Consider the following 27,489-nt stretch of genomic DNA (forward strand, 5'->3'; position numbering starts at 1 on the left):
AGAAAAGGACCCCATTCATAAATGTCTTTGGTTTTGAGTTACAAAGTCTTTAACTTTTAAACAAATGGACTCAAAGGACTTCATTTTACAGTGTAAATCAGCTTTAAATAAAAGCGTAAAAGATGCACGTAGTCGTACTGTTAACGTTTTATAAAAAAACATTTGTAAAAAATTTTTTTAGGTAAGTGCAAACAGTGTGTGTAAACAATAAAACGACGATTTGCTAATAAGTTAGTAAATGTATCTTTCATGAAAAGTAACTTTCATGAATGTATAAAAAACGTGTTATTTTTTTAGGTTTTCCTAATTTACCAATTAGTTTCCTTTTTATATATATTTTGTTTTGTTAATTTTTAAATATTTCCAAGCTTTTACTAACATTATAAACTCTATAAAGTTGGTAAAAGCTTGAAAAAAAGAATTGAAAATAGCTTTAAAATATAACTAGTTATTTTAAGCTAATAATAAATTGTAATGTCTCAGCAGAGTTTCAAACTTGTAAATGCTGCAACAGGTTATGAGTTACCAAGAACTACAAATAATGCGAGCGTGATAAATGTTTCTTATGTCAAGAGCAATCAATAATTAATAGCGATATTATTAATTCTTCTAAATCAAAAGAACAGAAAGAGACAACCCTGGATATATATTTAGTAACTTAGAAAAGTTCAAAGAAATAGGTTTGACTATATAACAATATATTTGTTTTTAATACAACTTTTTTGTGATTTTTTTTGTCAGAAGATTAAAGTTTTAAAAAACAATTCGAATTGGGAAGGCACAACGCAAATATCTTGAGCCGCAAATATCATTCAAAGACAATCATAGATAAACAGAAAACAAAAAATACTTCTGTTTTGTTGCCAATCATTAATGAATTGATAAACTCAACATCTATGGTAAGACAGACTTTAATATAACTAAAAAAGTTTTGCAAAAATTAACCCAAATGTCCCTATAATAACTGCTAAACAACCAGAGACGTATTTATGGGGAGCCGGGGGTTTTTGGCCCCGGGCGTCAAGTTTTGATTGGGCGCCAGCCGTCAAAATGGCAGAATCATATAAAATCATAAAATAGTTATTTCATATCATTATCGGAAAATTTTAATATTATTATCATGTCATTATCATAGACTTACTATACATAGGTTTTCTGCGGCAAAATTTTAATTTGCTTTTCTGCCTAAAAGCGAGCATATTTTTTTTAAAAACAAGAATATTACCATTGGAAATTCATCTTTATAAAATTTATTAATCTGTATGGTTGGCAGAAGAAATCAAAAGCATTTGATACGGTTGACCATAATAATTTAATAATTTTAATACAAAAAATGAAACATTACGGTTTAAAAAATAATGCTTTTGCGCAGTTTAAAAGCTATTTAACAAATTGTAAGCAAGTAGTGTATAGTAATAATGGCGTTCAAAGTGGATCCTTAAATATAACCTGTGACGTTCCACAAGGTTCTATTCTTGAACCAATGCTTTTTCTAATCTATGTCAACGATCTGAATAAAACCTCTAGCCTGATGAGTATTATGCAGATGACACCAACCTATTCCAATCCCACACTGATGTTTACAGACTTTTTTCAACAACTAATAATGAACTTATAAACATTTCTAAATGGTTCAAATGCAATAAATTAACGTAACAAGACTAAATGGATACTCTTTCATTCCCGCTCAAAAAAACGTTCTTTACCAGATATTATGCCTCAAATTTATATTGATGAAACTATAATGAAAAGAGATTCTGTTATAAGATTCCTTGGTGTTTATCATGATGAGAATATTACTTGGAAAAACCATATTAATCATATAAGTACCAAAGTATCTAAAAATATTGACATTTTGTATAAAGCCCAATCTTACTTAAACAAAAAAGCATTACACAGCTCTATTACTCATTTATACACAGCTATATAAATTACGTAAATATTGCATGGGGTAGTACCGAAAAAAGTAAACTACAACGTCTATATCGCCGACAGAAACATACAATTCGCGTAATTAATTATGTGGATCGCTCTTTACATTTAAAACCTTTCTTTGATGAATTGAAAATACTTAATGTCTACAAACTTAACGTCTCTAATGTTTTATGTTTTACTTATATGAGGAAAAACAATTTATCCCTACTTATTTTCAACGACCTTTTACATTAAAACTTACTAATAAGTACTCACTAAGAAACAAAGATTTGCTAAATGAACCATTTTGACGAACAAATTTTAATAAGTTTTGTATTAATTATCGAGTACCTCACCTTTGGAATAAAATAGTTCTGCCTAATTTTGATCCGTTTTTCTGTTTTTAAAAATGAATTAAAAATTTTTATTCTTCTATCTATGGATGACATTTAAAGTTACTATTAATTTGAAATATAAACTTGATTTATGAAATTTATAGTAATATTTATATTAATAGATTGATTTTCTTTAATTTACAACAGATCTATAGAATTTATTATTATGGATTTTTATAACAGGTTTGTGAGAATTATTATTACAAATACGTGATTATTATTATGAATTTATGATTATAGATTTATTTTATGGCCGTTTATTGGATTTATATTTTTAGTTTTTATAGTATGATTTATTGTACTATTTTGTTTTTAAAATTGTAAAGGTTCTGATGATAAGATCATTTGATCTTCTTTCAGAAGCCTTGTTTGTTTATTCCTTTAAAATATAATATTTATTTTACGGCAAATGTAAACAGAAAAGAAAAAAAGAAAAAAAAGAAAAAAGAAAAAGAAAGTATCATTCAAAAGGCGATCAAAGTCCATTTGCAAATTATACATAAATCATACATAAATTATACATTTCCCAAAAAAGAGAAAAATAAATAATGATAATGTAAAAGAAATTGAATAATAAAAACAATTAAAAATAAAAACAAGAAAAAGAGAGGTAAAGAAAAATAAGGACACGAAAAAAACTAAAAATGGAAAAAAAAACTTCAAGTTGAATAAAAAAAAAAAAATAATAATAAAAGTATGTAAATAAAAGATGAAATAAAAAAAACTTTTTAAAAACGACAAATTTGAAACACTCTGTTTCAAATTTGTAGTTTTTAAAATTTGGTTAAATAAATGAATGAAATAATTATGCGCGAATTATTCTTGCGAAACCGTTGATTTGGGTAAAATAAAAGTCACGTTGCTCATTTTGATCCTTTTTTTTAGAGGATCCTATTTTTTGTAAGAGAATCTTTTAATATATATGAGCACTTCATAGGTATAATGGCAGATTTTATTAAACAAATGGTGAAAGAAATGACGAAGGGGGCCATACATAAATGATATTACGCCACATAATTTTTGGCATTTTTGAACTCCAATCGCCCTCGTAACGATTCGTTACATTTTATTGACCCACTCCCACCTCCAATATTACGCAACAATTTTGTTAGCGTGACCAAGTGGATTCCGCTTCAGGCTAGTAAATTAATGGATCCAGGTTTGTCTTTCGGCGTCGAAATTTGGTTTTTTGTTGCTGCACACTTTTGTGCACAAACTAAATAAAGTTTTGCAATTGGACCATATAAAGTCAAAGCGCAGAACATGCACTGTAAATAAACAACGTCTTGTGCCAACAGCTGCAACAGCAGTTGAGCAGTTGATTTTACAATAAAAAAAGGTAAAACATCAACTGAGGGTCGAGGTTTAGTCAGATAGTCTTTTAATTAAAAGAAAGTCTTCTTTAGATTTGAAATTAAAAAAACACAAAATCACCTACCCCTCCCACCCCTAAAACGTGACGTAATTTATGGACGACCCAAAGCTAAATATTTTTCGATCAGTATTGATTTTACTGCTGATATTAGCCATGTAGATTAACTGTATTCATTTTTCGGTATGTTCAAAAGAATGGCTTTCCGGTAGAAAAATTTTTAGGGTTTTTACTCTGGTCATAAATCTGAAGAATTAGCACAGGCTATATTTTTGATTTTAGAATTGCATGGGTTAAATATAAACAATTGTCGTAGTCAGAGTTACAACAATGCGTCTAACATGTCCAGTAGGTATACAGGACTTCAAGCTTGCACTAAAGAAGCTAATTCTCTATCTACATTTATAACAGGCTTAGCACACTCTTTAAATCTTGTTGGTGAATGCTCTGTAGACTGTTGTAGAAATACTTCTGAATTTTTTATTTTGCTTCAAAATATCTATAAATATTTTGTGCTTCTTGATATAGATGGGAAATACTTCATAACAATTTAGTTAAAACACTATCAGAAACCAGGTGGTCAGCAAAATGTGAAAACAAAATTTACTGCAGATAAAAAAAGAGAAGGAGAAATAATTTTGACGTTCACGACTTTTTAAGGATTTACACATTTTATGCTATTATTGATAAACTACATTCGGAACTAGAAAAAAAAAATTGAGCTATGATGAACCTAATAAAAACTTTTTGTTTTAAATAATAAAACTAATAAATCACCATCAGAAGTTTACACAAAAAGCAGAAGTACTTTAAAATACATGTAAAAACGATTTTTTGACTTCATCTTCTAACGAGGTTATACAATTTAGAAGTTATTTAATGAGTTTAACTAAAAACATAAGACCTAAAACTATAATAGATATTTGTAAAATGATCAGAACTGATAAACTTCAAGAACTATATAACTATCCTTAATGCTATATCTACTATAAGTAGATATAGCATTAAGGATAAATCTTTGCTGCCCAACGTCCAATTGTTCAGCTGAGAGATCATTTTAGTGCTCCAGGGCAACAAAAATATAAATCGTCTCTGTGTAAAAATAAATACAACTAGTGTATGTTATAGGTAAACAAGTTCAGTGGTACTACCCGGAACTATATAGCTAAGGTAAAATTTTAACGATGATGGGTGGGTTACATAGAAATGACCTCTTTATCTTTGATTGGAGATTGGTTAGAAGGCAGTGGTTACTGTGATGCCATAACTAAAGCTGGTATAACAAAATCTGGATAAGCTGAATCTATGCTGACTGGTCAAAAAGTAAAATGTTCAAGGTATGCAACACATGTTTCATAAGCTGGTTTATACTCACTATTGGCTAAAGCATTCTAAAAATTACTTATGACTCCCTTTGACTTGTGGGTTCATCAACAAAAAGTACACGCCTAATTTAGTTATTGGTTTACTGCTATGAAGTTACAAGCAATAGTCCTGTTTCTTGTTAAAGTTTCGGAATGGGAAATTTTAATACGTTTGTCAGTGCCTAGGGAAATATTGTTCCTTGAATGTTTGCTTTAATTCACATACACTATTCTAAATGACTTCCAATTTTTATAGTTGACATGAATATGTTTCCTCATAAAAACCATAAGGTTTAAACCAAGTTCTGCAAAGGTTTTTTCACATAACAAATAACAAGACGCCCTTTTTCATTTATGGCTGTAGATCAGGCCCATGAATAAAACATCAAAATCATAAAAAAAGATGGTGGCTCACGTTTTAGATAACCAAAGTGCATTGATAAAGTCTGTGGTGTGTGAGCCACTACTTGCTGAGCTTCTAAAGGGATTTGGAGAAGAAGAAAAAGATAATGAAAAGAATCATTACGAAGATACACCTGTCTTTGAAAAGAATTCTAATGATTTATATCAGATTTTATCGAAGTTATAAAAGGTTTTGGAAATCCATTTTTAGTAGAAGATATTCTCATACATTTATCAACAAAGGCATTACTTGACGCAAAAGGTAGAACATCCGTCAAAAAAGTTATGCAAACGGGTGTTAAGTCATCCAGATGGTATACTCAGAGTAGTTTAACAACTGGAAGGAATTCAGTTTATAAAAAAATTCCCAAGATTTAGATGATTATTTCGACATAAAAATCATGCTTATCCACCAGCAATATCTGAATTCGGTAAATTCCGAAAAACTGATATATCGGAGTACCTTAAATGCTTTGAAAAGTATTCGGCACCTACTTTGATTTCTCCTGAAGATATTTTTACAGAGGTGTTAGATCGAATGGTGTAAGAGTATGTGTTTCTGATTGAACTCGCATTTAGAAAAACTGGTCACGGTTCTTTCTATTGGATGTAAACAAAATGAGTTGTCTAAAATGCTTGCAATAAACTTTGTACAAGTACCGACATTTGAACTTAATGTTAGTAACAACGTTAGATGTTTTGTCCAATTTCTCACCTTGTAACCATGAGGAAGCTGAAACTAGAATTTTGCAACATATTAATAACGTAGTTGACAGTGGGCACAAAGTTGTCTGTATTTAAACAGTTAACACAGATGTTTATGCGATCTCAATTTGCTTTTTTTAAACAATTAACTGGATAGAACTTGGAGTTTTGGCTTCCAATTCACTATTACGCACAAAAGATATGTGAAAAAGCAGAGGCTGTTTTATTATGCTTTGCATTCACTGGCTGTGATACCACATCCTCATTTGCAGAATGAGGGAAAAAACTCGCAAGGAGTCTCTGGAGCAATAGAGATGAAGAAATAATTAGAGAAGATTATATAGTTTAGGTCGCCCAACAACCTAAAAAATATTTTTAAAATAGGGCCTTTTTTTTTAAATACTTTTACTTCATAGACAACTTTTTGAAAGCTGGTATCACGATTTGAACTATTTTACTAAATTTTACTCTTATTCCTCCCACTACTACTGTTATATCATTTCCAACTGTTTGAATGACGTATTCAAAAACTTATGAGTTTTTTTCTCATTTTTATCTTTCTATTCCTGCCGTATATTAAATAAATACTCGTATTTGAAATGGTACATCACTGCAAACAAACATATATATTTTTAATCGGGGCAAGTTTTGAAAATAGGAATACATTTCCGAACATTAACAAAATTAAATCGTGTAAAAATATTTTTGGAGAAATACGGAGATTTTACAATTACATATTGCAAACAAAGCTCTTAAGTTAAAAATAGACCACGTTTATTATAACTTTGAAGGGTTTACTTTAAGGTACTACTTAAAAAAAATATTTTTTAATACTTAAAAAAATGAGTTTTTACCAAAAAATCGGGTATCAAAAACCATAGTGGAGTGTAGAGAATTACAGATATTCATATTTATTTTATATTCCCAAATGTTTCAATTGTATTGCGAACGTATCTTTGTTTAATGGTAAGCAATGTAGCGGAGAACGTTTATTCTCTTAACTTGACCTCATTGAAAAATGATATTAGATTAACCATAATCAATTACTCGTATCACAAGTAATTGATTCTCAATGCAAGTAGATAATTATGTGCTGTATTGCTAAATATCTGGATTTTCAACAATTTTATCTGGACATTCAACAAGAGTTAAGTAGATATATAGAACTGATGAACTTTTTAAAAAGTTGAAAAACATGTAAAACTTGAGCATTTTACTTTACTTTTACAGTATAGCGAATGGCTTTATGAGGGAGAAATTGATTTTGGAAGAGTGACCTGAAGGTATTCTTCTATTTCAAAAATTATTGTTTCATTATTAAGCAATTCTACTGGTAGACCAATTTTAAACTATATTATTTGTTAGTGATTATTTAGCTTTACAAGATCTTGTTAACCACATCTGAAAAAATTAGCGAAACTACAGGGTTTTTTTCTCTTTTTTTTGTATGGAATTACACGGTGTCCCGTGTAATTCCATACAAAAATAAAAAATAACCGAACTTTTTGGATATAAAATAAAACACACATTATATCATCATTGAAAGTTATTATTTATTTAAATTAGGTTCCATCAGACTCAATACAACGTTTGGCACGATCAACGAGCCCATGCATAGATTTTTTTATGTCATTTATAGGAATGTTCTTCAGCATCTCAGTTACAGCTGCTTGAATGGCTGGGATATCATCATAAAATGCTTCTTTCATCTTGGTTTCCAGTTTTGGAAATAGAAAATAGTCACATGGTGATAGATCAGGCGAATGTGGAGGGTGGTTGATGAGAGAAATCCGTTTTTTCATCAAAAATTCGTTCACTTTTTTGGTCTTGTGAGGCGGTGCATTGTCGTGCAATAAAAACAGTTGTTTTCCTGCTGTATATTCAGGTCAAACACGATTCTTTTCCACAAACGATTTAAAACGCCTTAATAATATTCTCCATTAACAGTTCGACCTTATGGAAAAAATTCTTTGTAGACAATACCCTTCGAATCATAAAAAGTAATCAACATCGTCTTGATTCGAGACTTCTGGAAACGCAATTTTTTTGGTTTTGGCTCGCCTTTGGACTTCCATTCAGCAGATTGACGCTTAGTTTCAGGGTCATATTTAAAGCACCATGACTTATCACCAGTTATGATCGAATCAAGAAAGTCAGGATCATTTTCAACAGTTTTAACAATGTCTTTGCAATGCTCCGCACGAGCGATTTTTTGGTCTTCATTTAATTCATGTGGAACAAAACGCGCACATTTTGACCCAAATCTTGAGTTAAAATTCTCCAAATAGTGTTTTTACTTGTATTTAATTCCTCAGCCAACATTCTCTTAGGAAAATTTGCATCGGTACCAATGATTTCACGGACTTTTTCAACCAATTCAGCACGATTAATAGCTTCTGGACGACCTGCCCTCAGATCGTCATTTAAATCCTCACGACTATTTTTAAATCGTGTAAACCACGTATAAGCTTGAGTACGACTCATACAATCATCATCATAAACTTTTTTCATCAATTCGTATGTCTCAGCGAATTTTTTTTCAAGTTTAACACAAAATTTTATATTCGCTCTTTGTTCCATTTTCGTTTTGTAACATTAGGACGTTTTTTTCTTTTATTGAAATGACTGTAACTTTCACATCTGTCATCCGATTTACATAAATGTTGGTGCGTTTGAAAGAGGATGAATGTATCTTTTTCATGCTGCAAATTATCAATGGATGGCGCTGCATGTTATACGATTTAAATATGAAGTTCGGTTATTTTTGGGACACACCGTGTATAACAAAGCTATGCAGTATTTGATAGCTTATTGGTAAAAGCATTTATAAAAAAAAATTATCAGATTTATGAAAAAACTTCAAAACATCGTCAACTATATATGATTATGGCATATATGACATATGGGCATCCATTTCATATCGTTACGATCATTTCACAACCGCATAAGTCATTTCTTCATGTTATGAGAAATAAATAAGCTTTAAAAAAAATTGCTATTTTTTCTCTTACATCACAATAAAACATACAAAAATAAGTTGGTATAAGATAAAATCTTAAACCAATTAGAAAATAGTTTTTTATATTGTTTTATTGTGATGTCAGAAAAAAAAATAGCAACTTTTAAAAGTTTTTTATTCTCATACCATGAAAAAATGACTTAGGCAATTGTGAAATGATCGTGACAGTATATTCTATACAAAATATATTATATATTTTTTTGATGACATTAATACATATGCCTAATATAGATAACTCAGCACACATAAGAAATCTGCAACAAACATCAAAACTAGGTAGTTGCTATGTAAAATTAGGCATCCATGGTAACCAAATAAAAAACCGTCTTCATAAGTGCAGACGTTATATTTGTAAACATCCAAAATTAAATAAAATTTAGTGAAAGATTGGAATTAAAATTTTTTTAAGGTAACCCTTTTAACATAAAAAATATCATTTTTATTATTTAAAAACAAAAATTTGTTATGTACTTATTCGTGGTACATTTGTACCATTTGTAAGTAATTTGAAAAATCCTAAACCTTAATTTGCTTTTATTTCAATGTTTTGAAGAATAAAATGAATACTATAAATGTATATTTATAAAAATCTTTATAAAATAATTGTTTAAAAATTTATAAAAAAAACTAATGCGGTAACCGTCACAGCTATATAGGCTCAGGTACTACGGGTGGACTCTTAAGAGAAACGCCTGACTGTTGAATGATATAATTTGCGGCGTAATGACCAACTTGCACGCATCGAGATATGCACTTTCTCTGAATGAATTGGCTAAGAAAACCTGGAAAAAAAAGAAGATAATTATAAAATGTAAATTAAATTTAGTTTTAGTTGTAATTTAAGTTCTATTTATGTTTGCGTTAAATTTATAAGAGTAGGGAGAAATGAACAGGTGGGAGTAATAAAGTCTAAAGCCTAAACCAAACCGTAGAATCAAAAAATGTTTCATAACTTATAAAATAAATCACTTTATTTAAATTAAAACAAAAACAAAAAACGAAAGTATATACAGAAACTATTTTTAACTATAAATATATTGTATGCTATTGTACCTGTATGCTACAATATAATGTAAAGCCTAAAGATGGTGTCTCAATAAAAATACTATTTTGGGGCAGATGTTAACCAGCTACTGTCATATAGAAAGCCTCTTAGGCAAAGACTTTAGGGGTAAGCAGAATAATTCTGCTGACCAGTCTCGCACCCCTTCTTCATCAATTAGGCAGACGTAGATGACAAACCTGTGTCATCTTTGGCAGTTTCCTGCCAAGGATGACGAATGCTGGATCCTTTAGATTCTACTCATAGATTTTTGGTTGTGCCTCTTTGACAGTGGCTATGCAACTCTTCCTGTTATCTCCTAATGAGAGTGCAACACTAAAACAGTTTAATGGTTCTTAGGCCCGCTGAAAGTAAGGTTTTCCGAACTGTGGTAGTTCTCAGAGACGCTGATTCCATCAACTGCTGCAAAATATCAGAATATTAACATGTCTGGTTGCGCATGGAGAGTCTCTATTAGTGCTTTCGATGTGCATTGTAGAGGTCACATAAGGAGTCCTAAGACAACTGCATAGCTCATTGCTTGGAATGGCATGCATATGAATGAGTCAAGTTCTCTTTAAACTTAAATCATGCCTAAAGTAAACCAAAATATTAAACATAAAAACGATCCCCAAAAACCAACTGTTTTAATATATCTTTCACAGATATTTGTGGTCTTCGAAATAACCTACAATCAGTTGAACCTTACCACTTGCAAAATATACCAGACTTGCTTGCTCTTAGTGAGATCAATTTAAATTCTACTATTCCTTTATCCAATCTAAGTGTTGATGGGTTCTATCCTTTGATTCTTAAAGACTCCAATAGTCACATGCTTGGCTTGGGGGTATATATACGCATCAATTCACCTTTTGGTCATGAAATCGGGTTCGAGTCCTTTGACCATTCTTTAATGTGCTTACGCTTAGCACCTCCTCACTATATCACCATTCTTTTTATTCTTTATCGTTCTCCTTCTTCTCAAGACTGCACTCTTTTAGATGTAATTTCTGATCAAATTGACAATGCCCTTTCTCATTAAGCCTCTACAAATATTGTTGTTATTGATGACTTTAATACTCGTTACACTGAATGGCTAGGCTCTAACACTGACCCTGCAGGCACTTAAGCCTATAACTTCTACATTTCTTAATCTCTTACTCAGATAGTTAACTTTGTGACTCATTTTCCAGACAACCCTAATCACTTACTTTCACTCCTTGATTTGTGTCTTGTCTTTTAAACTAGCTTGTGTTCAGTTTCTCTTTTATCTTCTTTAGATGGTTCTGATCATGCAATGATCTCTATAAACCTTTTATCTCATACATCTTCTTTAGACTCACTCTATGATCGCATTACTTCCTACTACCCTAAAGCTGACAGAGATTCTTTTTATAATTTTCTTCGTGACGGCCCTTGGGGTGATGTATTTTCTCTCTGCTGATAAATGCGCCTCCTACATAACCTCCTAGATCCAGATAGGAATAGAAGCTTTTACTCCTTGTTGTCAGTTCCAAGTCATGCCTCATTAGACTCTTTGGTTTTCACCTTCTTGTGCAGTGCTACATCTAATTGTATTTTTTTTTTCTTCATCTTTTTCAAAAGAACAATTATCTTATAATTATTCTTTTGAAAAATTATAAGAACAAACGGCTATTTATTATTGCAAGAAATCAATGTAAAAAGGTGCTGTGACACTAAGCTCTATTATTCGCAGCTCACTAATTCTTATCTCAGAAGTTAGGCTCTAGAGACTATTGGAAAATCTTCAACAGCATCATTAACGAAGGTAGGTCTAACATTTCATCTCTCATTCATGGGACTGATATTATTACCACTCCCAAGGATAAAGCAAAACTATTTGCAAAGAATTTTTCTTCTAATTCGAATCTTGAATCAATATATACTCTTCTTTCCATTCCATTTAAACAGATTTGTTAGACATTCAGAAGCTTCTACTGCTTGTGGTCCAAATAACATTCCTGCCATAGGCTTACAAAAGTGTTTCCAGATCTTCAATTCTCTTTACACTATTTAATAAGTGCTTGACTGTTTTCCTGCCTGCAGGAAAATGGCATCTGTGGTTCCAATCTTTAAAAATTCGGTAGAACATTCTGAACTCTCTAACTATTGCCCGATCAGTCTTCTATCTGTTATTAAAAAGGTCTTCGAGTCTTTGATCAACAAATTTCTAACATCCCACCTTGAGCCAAATAACTTACTATAAGACAATCAATATGGTTTTTGATCGTTTTGCTCTATGCCTGACTTGCTAACTGCCGCAACTGAAAGATTATACCATGCAATGGATGGAGGCAGTAAGGCTAGAGCTATTGTTCTTGACATATCTAAAGCTTTCGACAAAATTTGGCATGCTTGTCTTCTCCATAAGTTTGCTTCTTATGGTGTATCTGGAAAAGTTTTTGAGATTATCAAACCATTTCTTTCTGAACCCGCTTTAATAAAGTCATCCTCAAAGGCCAACACTCTTCTTCATTTCCAGTAACTTTTAGAGTACCTCAAGGTTCTATTTTTGGTCCTGTTTTGTTTCTTATCTACATTAATGATCTACTTGACAACATTACATCCAATGTTCCTATATTGATGAATGACAACCCTCTTACTAAGTCTTTTCTTTGCGTCTTCTTGGATTATTGTTCACTACTGACCTCTCATGGAAACCATGTATCGATTGCTAAATTAGCATCTGCTAAGGCTGCTTTTCTTCATCATGCTCGCCATTTTCTTAGTACTGATTCCATTCTCTACTTCTACAAATCTCTTATTCACCCCTGTATGGAATACTGTTGTCATATTAAGGCTGACTTTTCTAATGATGCTGTTTCTCTTCTATTCAACATTCAAAAACGCATCGTAAACATGTTGGAGCGTTGAATGGGCTTTATCCGCCAAACTTGAGCCTCTCATATATTTTTGTAAAGTTACATCTCTTTCTCTTTTCTACAAATACTATTATGTTTGCTGGTCAAAGTAGCTATCTTCTCAAATTTCATCAAACAAAACTCAGTCTTACTTGACTCATTATTCAGCAAAGTTTCTTCTTTTATTGTATCTGTCCTTGCATGCTTTAAAAACTTTTATTCACTTAGTTTTTCCCCCGCACTTTAACCCTTAAGAACTTTCTCCCATCTTTATGTTTTCTTGACTAATACTGCTTATAACAGTTCAAGTCTTTTGTCAACCATTTCCTTGCACCTTAACTATATTCTTTGTTTTCTAGTAATTCCCAACTTAATAGTGGTTGCTTGCAGCCTTGTTGGAAGTGAATCATAATAATAATAATAGTAAAAACATATATATATGTATATATATGTATGTATATATATATATATATATATATATATATATATATATATATATATATATATATATATATATATATATATATATATATATATATATATATATATATATACAGTATCGGACAAAACGAGTGCAACCAGATAATGCTAATTTAGTTTCTTTATATAGAAGTGCTGCATTTTTTCAATTTAGAGAAATAACTATGTAACTGTTTAGAGACAAAGTTCTTCAAGTTTTGATCATCACAAAGTTCATTATTTGTACACGAAAATTAATAAATTAATCAAAAGTATTAAAAAAAGTTGATTTCCTTCTGGACAAAACAAGTGCAACTCAACAAAATGTTGACCAAGCTGTATTTCCCTATCAATATTTCGTGGCGAATCCTTTGTTGTCGATCACAGCCTTGCATCTTTGAGGCATAGATTCGATCAGGTGATCAATGAAACTTTGTGGAATCGCTGCCCAGGCCTTTTGGATTTGTTCAAACAGTTGATCCTTATTACGAACACCTTCACGATTAATTCTGAACAGGACAGTTCGCCATTTCTGCACATTCCAGTCAATATGAGATGTAGCAAACAAGTCTTTTCTTGTGGTTTTTAGTGAAATCAGCAAGTTCTTTGCAGGGCGTCGAGAAAACAATCTGACTTCAACAGCATGTCGCCTGATTGTTCGGTCCGATACAGGCAGCTGTAATTGCTTTTGTATCTCAACTGATGATATCCAGGGATCCTTCTTGACGGATCTGACGATTATTGAATCCTCTCTAGAAGTGGTGGAACGCGGTCTTCCACCTTTGTTATCTGCTGCCAACTTCCCCGTAGAACGATATTTGGAACATAGTCTTGATAAGGTCCATTTTTTCACGCGATATTTATCACAAATACTTTTTTGTGCCATTCCACTTACGTAATCGCCAATAATTTTCTTTCTTAGTTCCAATCCAAGACTGTCGGGAGCCATTTCTGCACTTGAAGTCATAAAAATAATAAAAATAAATAATCACACTTCTCAAGGCTTACCGTGTTACATTTACCTTGTGATGATACAATAATGCTCTGCGGAACACAACATCTTGGTTGGATGTGGACTGTATTGATGTAATGAAACACTTGTTGTATTTCACTTCTTGTATTGATGTTGTTCGATAAAAAACTTTGATAAAACTCACTTCAATAAACTGTCTTGATAATACTGACTGATTGACTTCCATATACTGACTGAATTACATGTCGATTTACATGTCTCTTATATAGTAAAAAGAACCTGTGTGAACCTGTTCTGGAAGATTCTAGATGCTTCTTTTTAATGCTTCTGGAAGCTTCTGAATGTTTTTGGATATTTCTGGATGCTTCCAGAAACTTCTGGATACTTCATTTAATTATTAAAAAACTTCCGTGACGTTGACACGGACCAGACTTAAGAAAATGAAACAAACCAAAAAAGTTGCACTTGTTTTTTTCGCTGTAAAATGGCACTTGTCAACGAAATTCTGCCTGTGTACTGTCACCTGTCAGTTGATTGCTCATATCATGGCATGCTATGACTTTAGACTCCTGAACTGTTTGCTGTGGTAGTATAGTTCGTTTCGTTTTAAGACATGTAAAATTAGGAACACTTTTTAGCATTGTTCGATGTTAGTTGCAAATGTTTTGTCCAATACTGTGTGTGTGTGTGTATATATATATATATATATATATATATATATATATATATATATATATTTCTACAAGATTTTTTGGGCAAAACTCAAGTCTCATAGCATTGGTAGAGGGTGGTTAAAAACAAAAAAAAAAGAAACATTCAAAAATCTTAGAAGTAAATTACAGTGATTACTCAGCCTTGAGAAGATTGATATATTATAATAGGAAAATTATAATTAGAAATTGCAAAATTATCGAATTTTTTGATTAGCGGTAATTAAGTAAAAAAAATTCTTTACTGGGTTACAGGTAATGGGGTAAAAATCCTGCACATTTAAAAAAATTATTTTGCAAGACAATATAAATAAAAAACTATTTTTTGAACTCTTTTTATCAGCACTAACAAAGTGCTGTAACAAAGTAATGAAGAAAGTGGGAAAGTTAGTGCAAATCAATTGTATTTAGTGCACAGTATTTAAAAATTATCACTGTTCTTTATGATAAAAATAATGAGGAAGATTCGGTAGTTATAAATAAACGTTAATTTGATTATTAGACTGATGTCTTTATGATATTCTTTATGATAAAAATAATGAGGAAGATTCGGTAGTTATAAATAAACGTTAATTTGATTATTAGACTGTTGTCTAATAATCAAATTAACGTTTATTTATAACTACCGAATCTTCCTCATTATTTTTATCATAAAGAACAGTGATAATTTTTAAATACTGTGCACTAAATACAATTGATTTGCACTAAATACAATTGATTTGCACTAACTTTCTCACTTTCTTCATTACCAATACTCCATCTGATATACTTGAAACAATATTGTCCAACAAAATACAAAATGTTTTAATTTTTTTCTTCAAAAGGCCTATACATAATTAGATAGCATTTATTAGTGAACTCTAGCAAGACCAAAGATTTCAAACACTGTCAACTTACATTCTTATAATGAAATTTTTTTTCAGATGTTTACTCATCTAATGTGATGCAAACCTTGATTAGTTTGCGTTATTAGTTTAGCCATTCAGTTCATTTACAATATTAATATTGTATCAGAAAAGTTTGGAATTTTAGTATAAACCTTTGCACTTAACAGTATTCTAAAATCATAAGATGTACAATGCTTAACAAACAGTAAAAGCATCATTGGCAGTTAATACCGCAACAACTGCACCAAACAAATTATCAACTGATTTTGTGAAATATTTTAAAATTATTTAGAGATGTGCTTATTGTTCTAGTTTTATTAAGATCATTTCTATTTAAAAGGTTTTAAAAGGTTTTAAAAGGTTTTAAAAAATTTAAGTCGTTTAAAGAGAAATTAAAGTACCTTTGAAAACCTTGGTTACATTACAAAGATAAAAAATCTACATTCCAATTAGTTTAAAAAAATTGTGCTTGAAGGTGTGCATGCATACTATATATACTGTTGCCAGAACTTTTTGAATACTTCTTGCAATTACCCGCCCTTCCATTTTCTACACTTAAAAATTAAGTCTGTGGTGAACTTTATCTATAAATGTAGTTTTTTATTTGGTGGATAATTGGAGTTTCTAGGGTTTTTATAGTAATTTTTCATTTTACTGTTAATTACCAACTTAATTACCAGTAATAAAACTACATATTTCAATTTGATTACCAGTAAACCAGTATTACAATCCCTAATTATAATACAACCTATTGTTTAAAAAACCAACTGCTCATAAAACTTATAGTTTTTAAAACCTTAGAAAGGTTACATTACAAAAATTAAAAAAAAAACAATTTACCTCCAACAAATGAGTCCCCAGCACCATTTGTATCAACAATGTCCTCTTGCTTTATCTCAGTAACATGATACTCTGATACTTTTCCATCTATTTACAAATTTAATATTTATTATTCACAAATTTTATTTATTAAATTCACATCCCCATGGTTCCTTATAAGGTTCCATATAAAATCACTACAGCCAAGAAGGCTACTCATTTTTTTTTTTGTAACTTAAATTATAACTCTCTCACTTAACTCAAAAAATGAACCTTGTTAAACTTAAGTCAAAATTAAGAAAAAAATAACAATTAATATATTCTTAAAGAGTTCAGGGAGCCCTTATTTGAAGATGTCTACATAGACCCGCATTACCCAACTTACTGGGAAATATGGGTCAATGTAAAAGTGTAGGTACTTCTGCTTTACTGCTGTTTATGATAAATTTGACATATATATATATATATATATATATATATATATATATATATATATATATATATATATATATATATATATATATATATATATATATATATATATAAACACATAAAAATTAAATATCTAGTTGCATATCCTTTTGAGTCTATTACCATGGAACATTTTTGTGGCATAGATTTCACCAGGTTAACACAAGTGTCAGTAGGTATTTTTTCCCATTCTGCTTGAAAAATTTCAAAAAGTTTATCGTGATTTGAAATATTATGCTTCTGAATTCGGCGGTCTAACACATCCCAAAGATGTTCTATAGGGTTTAAGTCGGGACTTTGAGATGGCCATTCCATACAAGGTACCCTGTGAGTATTTAACCACTCTTTAATTAATTTTGACGATGGCTTCGGGTCGTTATCTTGTTGGAATAACGACCCCCGAGCCATTTTTTCTGAAGCATATGGTAACATTATATTATTTAATAAGTCTTTATATCTAAATCGGTCCATAATACCATCAATTTTCACTAATGGACCAGTGCCAGATGAAGAAAAACATCCCCACACCATAACACTGCCAACTCCATGCTTGACTATAGGTATTTGGTATTTGGGATCAAATCTTTTACCTTTGGGGCGTCTCACATATTTTCTTCCATCACTTCCAAACAACTGAAATTTACTTTCATCACTCCACAACACATTTGCCCATTTTTCTTCTGACCATTTTAAATGTTCCCTTGCAAACAATAATCTACCCATCTTATTTTTCTTAGAAATTAACGGTTTTTTGACAGCCACTCTTCCAAATAAGCCCGCATCATTTAACCTTCTACGAACTGTGCTGTCAGATAATAAAACTCCATGCAGTTCCAAGATTTCTTCTTTTATATCCTTTGATGACTTTCTAGAATCTTTTGTAGAAGTATTTTTTATAACTTTATCCAATCTTTTTGTTGTTTTTCTTGGTCTTCCAGGTTTCATTTTCACTTCCACAGTTTCCCTTTCTTTGAATTTTTTAATAATTTTTGAAACTGTACCTTTTGGAACTTGAAAATTTCGAGAAATATCAATTGGTTTATTACCGTTTTTAAAACACTCAACTATTTTATTTTTAATATCACTAGAATAATATTTTCGCGGTGCCATACTGATTAATATAAAAGTAAACTATGATGAACTAACAAAGATGTCAATACTAACACGTTTTAATTCTAAATGATAAGATTTGTTTATGTTTAGTGACAAGTTTGAACAAGTTTCCATACTTTTGTCCAATCGAAATTAAGAAATATTAGTATGTAATAAAATGTCTTAGAAAAGACAAGTTCAAACTTGTAGTATATATAAAATAGACTATTGCAAGTACACTCGGGTTAAATAATTTTGGTTTTATTTAATACAAATAAAAAAAAATGTAATTTTAAAAAAGTTTCCATACTTTTGGCCACCACTGTATATATAAGAATTTGAATTTAAAAAAAACTTTTAATATACTTTTAATTGAAAAGGAAACTGCATACATATGCAGTACATACTGCAGTACAAAAATTAAAAACTTTGAAAAATAAAATTAAAAAGAGCTTTAGACCATTTAAAACTATTGTTTTAAAAATAAACATTTAAAACTTATGTTTTAAAATAAACATTTAAAACTAATTTATTAAAACTAATGTTTTGAATGTTTATTTTAAAACATAAAAAAATTGCTGTTTTTTTCAATATCTGCCTTTTTCTGGTCAAACCCATGCTATTTTAGGTTAAGCACTTCTGTAGAGATAATAGGTTAGCTTAATATACTATTTTTAATCATTGTTTCCAATAATTATAAAACAAGAGAGAGCACATATTCTCATGCAAACCTTGTTTTTAACCCTATGATTTTAAACATCTTTTAATTGAGAACTTATCAGTTGTTGATGTAGCTTCATAAAAAAAATGTATTATATAAATCATCATCATCATCATCATCATCATCATCATCATCATCATCATCATCATCATCATCATCATCATCATCATCATCATCATCATCATCATCATCATCATCATCCTCATTATCATTCTTCCCTTAACTGAAGCTCGCAAGGCACTCTCTTCAAGTTTTTTTTCTTCTACCTCTACCTTTTTCTTCTGAAGGTGCTACCACTCTAGATGCTGATACCTGAATCATCTGCATCCTCATTGGTTAAACACCTTGACTGACAAACCTTGTAACACTCACTATTCCTAAACTCTAAGATCATGGCTTCTTTTCTTGTCTTGTTTGAGTCACACCACACATCCATCGGATCATTATCTTCTCTCTTGAAATACTAATACAAAAAAAATCTATATTTTATTATTTTATTTATTGTGTAGTAGTATCCAGCTGTCAGTAAAGTAGTGCTCTTGTCATTGCATATATAATGGTTGTTGCCATTTCAATTATCATGGTATTTTTATCTTTTATAAACATCCAGCATTTTCACACATACATACTAGACGCTTTTAGTCTTATATAGGACATTTTGTTGAATTTATATATTACATTTTGTTGTATTTATATATTACATTTTGTTGAATTTATATATTACATTTTGTTGAATTTATATATTACATTTTGTTGTATTTATATATTACATTTTGTTGTATTTATATATTACATTTTGTTGAATTTATATATTACATTTTGTTGCATTTATATATTGCATTTTGTTTAGCAATCTACATCAATAACTGATAAGTTTTCAATTAAGAAGTTAAAATTGACATGGTGTTTTATTTGTCATTTTAATAATCATACATTATAATTGTAAATAAATTACATATACAAATTTATTTTATTTAATAAATATATTTTTCAAATATATTTATAGTTAATAAACAATCATCGTACACTAAACTTTATTTGTCATTCCAATAATTATACATAGTAATATAACTATACAAAATAATAAAACAGTAGTTAATAAAATTTATCACTAAAAAGCATCATTTTCCATTAACATATAAGTGTTTGTGTTTGTTACTTATATACTTAATTAGTCACTTTTTCATACTTATCAAACTACGTCTTAATTTAAATGTAATGCAAACATATATAGATATGCTTGAGTAAACATGTATAGATGTTTGCGTAAACACATATAGATATGTTTGCGTAAACACATATAGATATGTTTGCGTAAACACATATAGATATGTTTGCGTAAACACATATAGATATGTTTGCGTAAACACATATAGATATGTTTGCGTAAACACATATAGATATGTTTGCGTAAACATAGTTATTAGGGCTGATTTCTTTACTTCAAGTGCTTGTTGAAATAAAAAACTATTTTGATCATGAGGCCAGTCCCACACTCTAAGTTCTTTTATATTCTTGTTAAGGTTATGAAATTCTTCTTTGAACCTTTCAAACAACTGAACTCTTGGTAATTTGTTCGGACCACAAATAGGATTGGATGTTGCTTTTATAAAGAGCTCTTGAATATGATGTCTATATTCAAGTCGGAGTAAAGAAGGACCAATTTGCTTCTCAATTAGAATTGCAGCTCCATTATATGCTCTACTGTTTGCAGATGTTGTATCATAGACAAGTGCAACAACAGTTGCTTTTAATTGCCATTTATCAACTAGGTTCATCACTGAACAACATTGCGTTTGACCAGTTCCATCAGCAATTTTAGAAGTACCTAGCAATTTAGGAGGCGGCCCTGCATACACAGCAAGTCCTCTTCCTTTTTTCCAGTAGCTTGCTTGAAAGTTTTTCCATCCCAATGAATTTCCAAATATTCAGGTGGAATCCAAGTTTCTTCAATTAATTAAGCTTCTTCAATTCTGTTGATCTTGCTCTATGAAGTGATGATTTAGAAAGTGTAACATTTAAAGCTGCTCCACCTAATTCTAAAGTCTTTCCCAAAATAAGTAGCCGTTGTCTTTCACTAATACCGGTTCCATCAGCAACTGTACACATTTCTTTCAATAGTTCTCTTTTTTGAAATTTTCATTGTTATTGCTGATTTGCAATGTTTTTTTTTCTTTTTCACTGAAAACCTTTCATCTCTTTCATTTTCTAATATCTGAAGAAAATTTGTCGCCCTGGTTGACTTCATTATTATCAGTAATGGTTAAACATTTGAGTTGCTGTTTCTTAATATGAAGCAATTCCTTAATATGAAACAATTTCTTTCTTTTTTTCCTAATATTGTAGTTTGATGTAGCGTTGTCACTCTTTTTCAGCGTATTCAAGGATTTTGTCAACTCCTGCCATTGAACCCACTTGAGAAAACTTTCGTTGGCTTTTTAGAAATTCCCAGCCAATAAGCCACTCATCATTACCAGAGTGTTTTAGCAATGTGTAAGTGTCTGTATGTGATATATCAAACAGATTGTCCAGTTTAATTGTAAAAGATGTAGCTTTTTGCTTTACTTTTCCTTCTTGTCTTCTGCTTTCAGGAATTTTTTTTGGTATCATATTCTTTTACCAAACGGACAATTTGATCAGCACAGTTATGCTTCGTTGGAATACGAGCAGGTAACCAAAAGTTTTCAACAATTTCGCTAACTAGCTGATTTGCAATGAGTCTTGTTTCTTTTCTAGGATTGTTTTCTCTCTCAAAAAGATATTTTTGCAATATAGCTCTATTCAATGGTAGCTTTCCTCCTTTAAAGTTTTCTAAGGAAAAACCAACAATCCAATGAATTAAACGAGAAGAACGCCTGATTTTTTATAGGCAATATTTTTGTTTATAGCAACAGCTGGAATATGTATCGAATGTAGTGAACGTTTTTTTCCTGACTTAAGTACTGACTCTTCTACATCAATAGATACATTATTTCCAAAACTCTTACTAGGTCTACCAATCTTCTTTAGTATGGGAGCAATTGTTGTGGTTTAATACAAGACTAAAGCTTGTAATATAAGCGCTGTTATTGACTATACGTTTAGATATATACTTGGCAAAACATTAAAATGATACAGAATAAGGTTCATTTAAAACGTTGTAAATTAAACTTATTATCGTTGCAGCATGTTTTTAAGAACTATTATTGTCTCAAGAGAATTTGTCTGTGGGGGATGTAAAATTTGTTCTAAATTCGAAATTTTTGATATTTAGCGTTTTTACATAAAATGTCATCACTGGTAAAAACACTGATTAAAATTTCAAAAAAAAGTTTAAAATGGACCACCCTACTGTGCCACATGCTGCAGCATCAGAGTAGTTCAATAGTTTTATTAAAAGTTTATCAACACAGTTTTGAATATCATCTAAAGTTGATTATAAGCTAATTGAGAATAATCAAGCAAATCGCACTCAGCTTGGCAAGTTACCCTTGAATGTTACCATATCACTATTTTACATAATCTGAATTAGATTGGTTATTTATCCAAACTAGGTACCCTCATCATGATTTGACTCTGAATTAGCAAAATCAGCATTTAGACATATTTACTTTTTTGCAATCCAAAAGGTGGTTAGAAGTAGGTTCTCTTTGTTAATCACACAAGAAAGAATGGCTTAACTAATTGCTAAAATACTACTAAAAATAAAAGCCAATACCAACTCCAAAAATGGATGTCTTTTGGACATCCATTTTTGTACACAAAAAATGAATGTCCAAAAATTTGTTTGATGTTTGGAAAACAGTCATAGCAAATAATGGAGCTAATAATTAATAAATATATACTTTTGTTAACTCTTACTAAAATATTAAAAACTCTAAAAAAGTCTAACTATTTTTGCACACACTCAACACTATGTATATTTTTTCACACACTCAACACTATGTATATTTTATTACCATATGCAACAATAGAAGGTTTTGCACCACAAGTAAAAACAACTATTCTTGAGCGGCTTTGATTTATTTTTCCAAGAGCTGCAGTTTTTAAAGCAATTTCTTTGACATCTTCAGTCTAATAAAAATATTCTATTACATAAATTTAGATAGTATAACATCAGAACTTCAAAAAATTATAAAAATGTTTAAAAATGTTTAATGTTCAAGATTTTGTTTATTTACAATTCACATAAAATAATTGCAAAACAAAAAGTTGTTTGCGTTTTATAAATAAACATTAGAAAATAATTTTAAGTAATTTGAAAACTTACAAAAAATAATTTTTTATTTATATAATTATTCTCTGAACAAATTAGTAATAACTAAATAATATTAAAAAACAAATTTTTACTATACAAAATGCCTATTTTGTTAATTTTTTTAAATTAAAATCTGGATAATAAACTGAGTTTTCTGCTCAGTAATTAAAAGCAAAATCATTTTAAAAAAAACATATTAAAATTAAATCATCTATATTTAAAAAAAAAATTTTAATGTTAAACAAACTATTGAAAATATATTGTTAATAATCATAAGTAGAAAACTTACATTGAAATTTTGCAACTTGGAGAATGAGATTGCTTCCTAAAAAAAATTAGGCTTTTTTTATAACTCTTTAAATAATTTTAATTCTCAAACGAAAAAAAAAAAAGTATTTTACTGAATCATTTCCAAACAAGACATCCACATATGGCAAACATTTTTGTAATGCCTCTCCAAAAAATTGACATATAAAGTCTGCTGATAGATTTAATATTACACACTAAATAAGAACCAAAAACTAATTATAACAATTTGAATGAAGGAGTTATATAAAATAAATTTGAATGAAGAAGTTACAATAAAATAAATTTGAATGAAGGAGTTATAATAAAATAACCTATAATAAAGTTTAATAAAATAAAGATTTATATCTCAAATTTAAAATCATCATCATCATCATCATCATCATAAACATTCTTTCCTTAATTGAAGTTCATACCGTATGTAATGCCTCACTTCATATTTTTTTACTTCAACCTCTATCTTTTTCTCTCAAAGTTGTTACTAATACTCTAATTACTAATACTCTATTTACTAATACCTAAATCATCTGCATCCTCATTGCTCAACATACCCAAACCACCTTAATCTTCTCTGACGAACCTAGTCCGATATACTCACTATTCCTAATCTCTGTCTAAAATCGTGGCTTCTTTTCTTGTCTTGTTACACCACATGCATCGGATCATTATCTTCTTTCTTGGTAAATACTATGCTATACAAATACTAAAGTTTATATAGATATGTATTGTTTGCCAGCTTGTAAATAAATATTAAACATATATGTTTGTATCCATATATATATCCATATTATATGCCAGTACTAAATAAATAGTAAATACATGCATAAATTTGTAATATATAATGTAGTATAATCTTTTCCTATCCCAGGCTATTAACTCCAGCTAAATTTTATAATTTTGTTAGAGCAGGGTTTAGTCCTATAATTAGCCGGGGCCAGGTACATGTTCATTTACTAGTTTTCAGATTGGAAACCCTTTAGACAATTTTTAATTAGAAATATTCATGCAAAGAATAGGTATATGATTTTAGATTGCACTCACAACTTTTGTAATAGCTTCATACTCTTAAAAAATAGATTTGCAATTAAGTCACTGATTTCGGTTAAATTTGTGATTATAAATGACACTAAAGCATCATTGATTCAATGTAACAGTTATATGTCATACACAGATATGATAACTGTTACAAAACATTCTTCAATATCAAATAACTTACAGCTCATCATACTACTTTCTTGGTAGTCAAAAGCATATTTATGCACTTTCAAGATCCGCAGATCTTTTTTGATAATTGCTTTTTCTTTTTTTTTGGCAATGTCTTTCTAAAATCTATAATTAACTAATCAAGCAACTTTATTGCTAGATATAAACCATATTCTAGTGCGCCATCTCTGCCTTTTAAATATTTACCGCCCAACTTTTCCTGCAACCACTTGGGAATTTAGATGTAAAATTGCTTTGCAAAGATCTGACACACACTGAACATCCAGATTCCCTAAAGCCTTTAACATTTCAGCCAATACGCCAGGGGGACTAGCATCCCTGCTTAACTAAGCGGACTGAATAGCTGATTTTACTGTGCTACAGGTTATCAGCTGATATTAACATTACTCGACTCATTAACCTTCTTTAACTTCATTTCATTGGTACATCATAATTCTTACTGTTCTATTAATCTTATTCTTAGTTTTAATAATCCCTTAATTACATTTTAGTTTTTTCATTTAGAAAAAGAAAACACTTAATCTAAGGACTGGTTTTTTGATGAAGCTCTGATAAAATGCAACACAAAAAATAAACTGTTTTTAAAATTCTAAAAAAAAATGCTTTTGTACCATAAATACTTGCAACACCTTAAATACTGCACCACACTGTCATAGTATTATAAGCAAAATATGTTAACTAAAATATCAACAAAAATTAATTTTATAGTAAAACTTTTCCTTTTGGAACTTCTTAACTTTTATTAGTTTAAGTTTTGCATTCAAGTTTATTATTTATTATTAGAGTTTTTAGCGTAACAATGAAACAAAGTTTTAAACAAACCCTTATAATATATAATAAAATTATAAAAGAACAATTAGCTAAATAATTTTAAAACTTTTTAATTATTTTTGAAATATTCAACAAAATATTTATCTAGCAAGACAGCCAATTGCAACATAAGATAAATGTTTTAATATAATCAAGAACATAAGTCGCAAGCCACCTCTTCAAGTAATCTTACTTGTAGAGGTGGTTTGCGACTTATGTTAAGATCAAAATAAAAATGTTAATGACCTTTACCTATTTATCTAGACCTTTTAACCTTATTTTTCTGTAGAACAATTTGGAGGTCGATTATGTTTACAACTCTAACTTAAATACATATAAACTTTTAATTCATTTTGTTCTTAAAAGAATCCCAAACCTCCGAGCATGTTGTGTGCATATTAAAGAGAATAATAAAAAAAAGTGTTTGGGTTAAATTTTTTTGATTAAAACAAAAGAATAAATAAATACCAAGAAAAACTAACTTTTTAGTTTTAGTCAAAGCTCATCTTCTCCATTTTATTGTAGGCCTAAAAGTCAGCATAATATACGTCGTAATCTACAGACTTGATAATTTATTCAAGCGCTTTTTATTCCTAAGAGTTTTAGTAAATGACGTCATTGATTTTTTTTTGTTTCCGCAAGAGATCCATTATATAAACAAACAAGTCTCGGAGGTTTGGGATCCCTTTAACATGAAATCATATATTTACTACAAAAAAATAAAATAAAAGATACCTTGTTTTTATCGCAAGCATAATTTGCTATTTCTAAAATAGATTCAGGTGAAACTGTTAAGAAGAAACCCTATTTGAAAAAAACATTAATATATATATATATATATATACAGGGCTCAATTTAATTTTTTAAAAGATCCCAGACAAAATATCCGATCTAAACTTGTTTGGGTCGAACAAGGTTCGATCAAATTTTTAAAATATTATTTTTACGGTTTTACGGAACTGAGATATGTAATCAAAATCTTTGTTATTCAGTTTATTTAACGTTAGTCTAGTGAAATTGTAGTTTCTTTTTTTATTATTCAGAATATTTCATCGCAGATTTTTGTTTCTTAATAAAATAGTTTCAATTTAATATTATATGTTTTTTTAGATTTATATTTTTTTGACTTATATTTAGATTATATTTTCACGCTGTAACTACAACACTTATTATTTTTTTTGTTTACAATTTGACAACGGCTGTTTTGATGTTTTAACAATTTAAATGCAATAAAAAACATTGCTTCGTTAAGAATAGCTTTTGATTATTGATCTTTTTTAAATTTTTTATTTTACGCGAAGGCTTTAAATAAAATCAAAAATTAACTATAATGATCAATTAAAATAAATGCATTATGTGTAAATTAAATGTTATATTTAAATTTTTTTTTTTTTTGTATGTACTTTTTATCATAAATTTAAATGTTTGAACCTATTTTTCGGAGCCTTTCTAAAAATATTTTAAAAGATTGATTTTTTAAGTTATTTTAAATTATGAATAAGTTAAATTAAGTCTTCCCATGAATATATTGCTTTGTTTTTTTTTTTTGTTTCTATATTTACAAAGAATTGTTTAAAAGTTTGATATTTTTAACTTGATTTACTAATTTAGGCATGAAATGATTAAAAATTACGATTTTAAAAAGACTACGTAATTTTTTTAAACAAGTTTTTTTGCAACTTTTT

The 27,489-nt window shown here is 29.5% G+C and overlaps 2 protein-coding genes across 3 annotated transcripts in view; both read right to left on the minus strand.

Moving 5' to 3' along the window:
• Positions 1 to 8,375: 8,375 nt before the first annotated feature.
• LOC136088142 (protein GVQW3-like) lies at positions 8,376 to 8,732 on the minus strand. Its single transcript, XM_065811805.1, has one exon. It carries the CDS (start codon positions 8,730 to 8,732, stop codon positions 8,376 to 8,378), a length of 357 nt encoding a protein of 118 aa, XP_065667877.1.
• Positions 8,733 to 9,746: 1,014 nt separating this feature from the next.
• The window catches only part of LOC100204434 (uncharacterized), a 52,291-nt gene continuing 34,548 nt past the window's right edge, over positions 9,747 to 27,489 (minus strand). For both annotated transcript variants that reach the window (XM_065813391.1, XM_065813390.1), the window contains exons 8-13: positions 26,540 to 26,608; positions 23,866 to 23,967; positions 23,754 to 23,789; positions 23,166 to 23,280; positions 16,965 to 17,051; positions 9,747 to 9,953 (exon numbers count right to left, since the gene is read on the minus strand). In XM_065813391.1, coding sequence (XP_065669463.1) covers positions 9,820 to 9,953; positions 16,965 to 17,051; positions 23,166 to 23,280; positions 23,754 to 23,789; positions 23,866 to 23,967; positions 26,540 to 26,608 — 543 coding nt within the window. In that variant the 3' untranslated portion in view covers positions 9,747 to 9,819. The remainder of the gene's footprint in view (positions 9,954 to 16,964; positions 17,052 to 23,165; positions 23,281 to 23,753; positions 23,790 to 23,865; positions 23,968 to 26,539; positions 26,609 to 27,489) is intronic.

Source organism: Hydra vulgaris, chromosome 12 (assembly GCF_038396675.1).
Source record: "Hydra vulgaris chromosome 12, alternate assembly HydraT2T_AEP".
Classification (NCBI taxonomy): Eukaryota; Metazoa; Cnidaria; class Hydrozoa; order Anthoathecata; family Hydridae; genus Hydra; species Hydra vulgaris.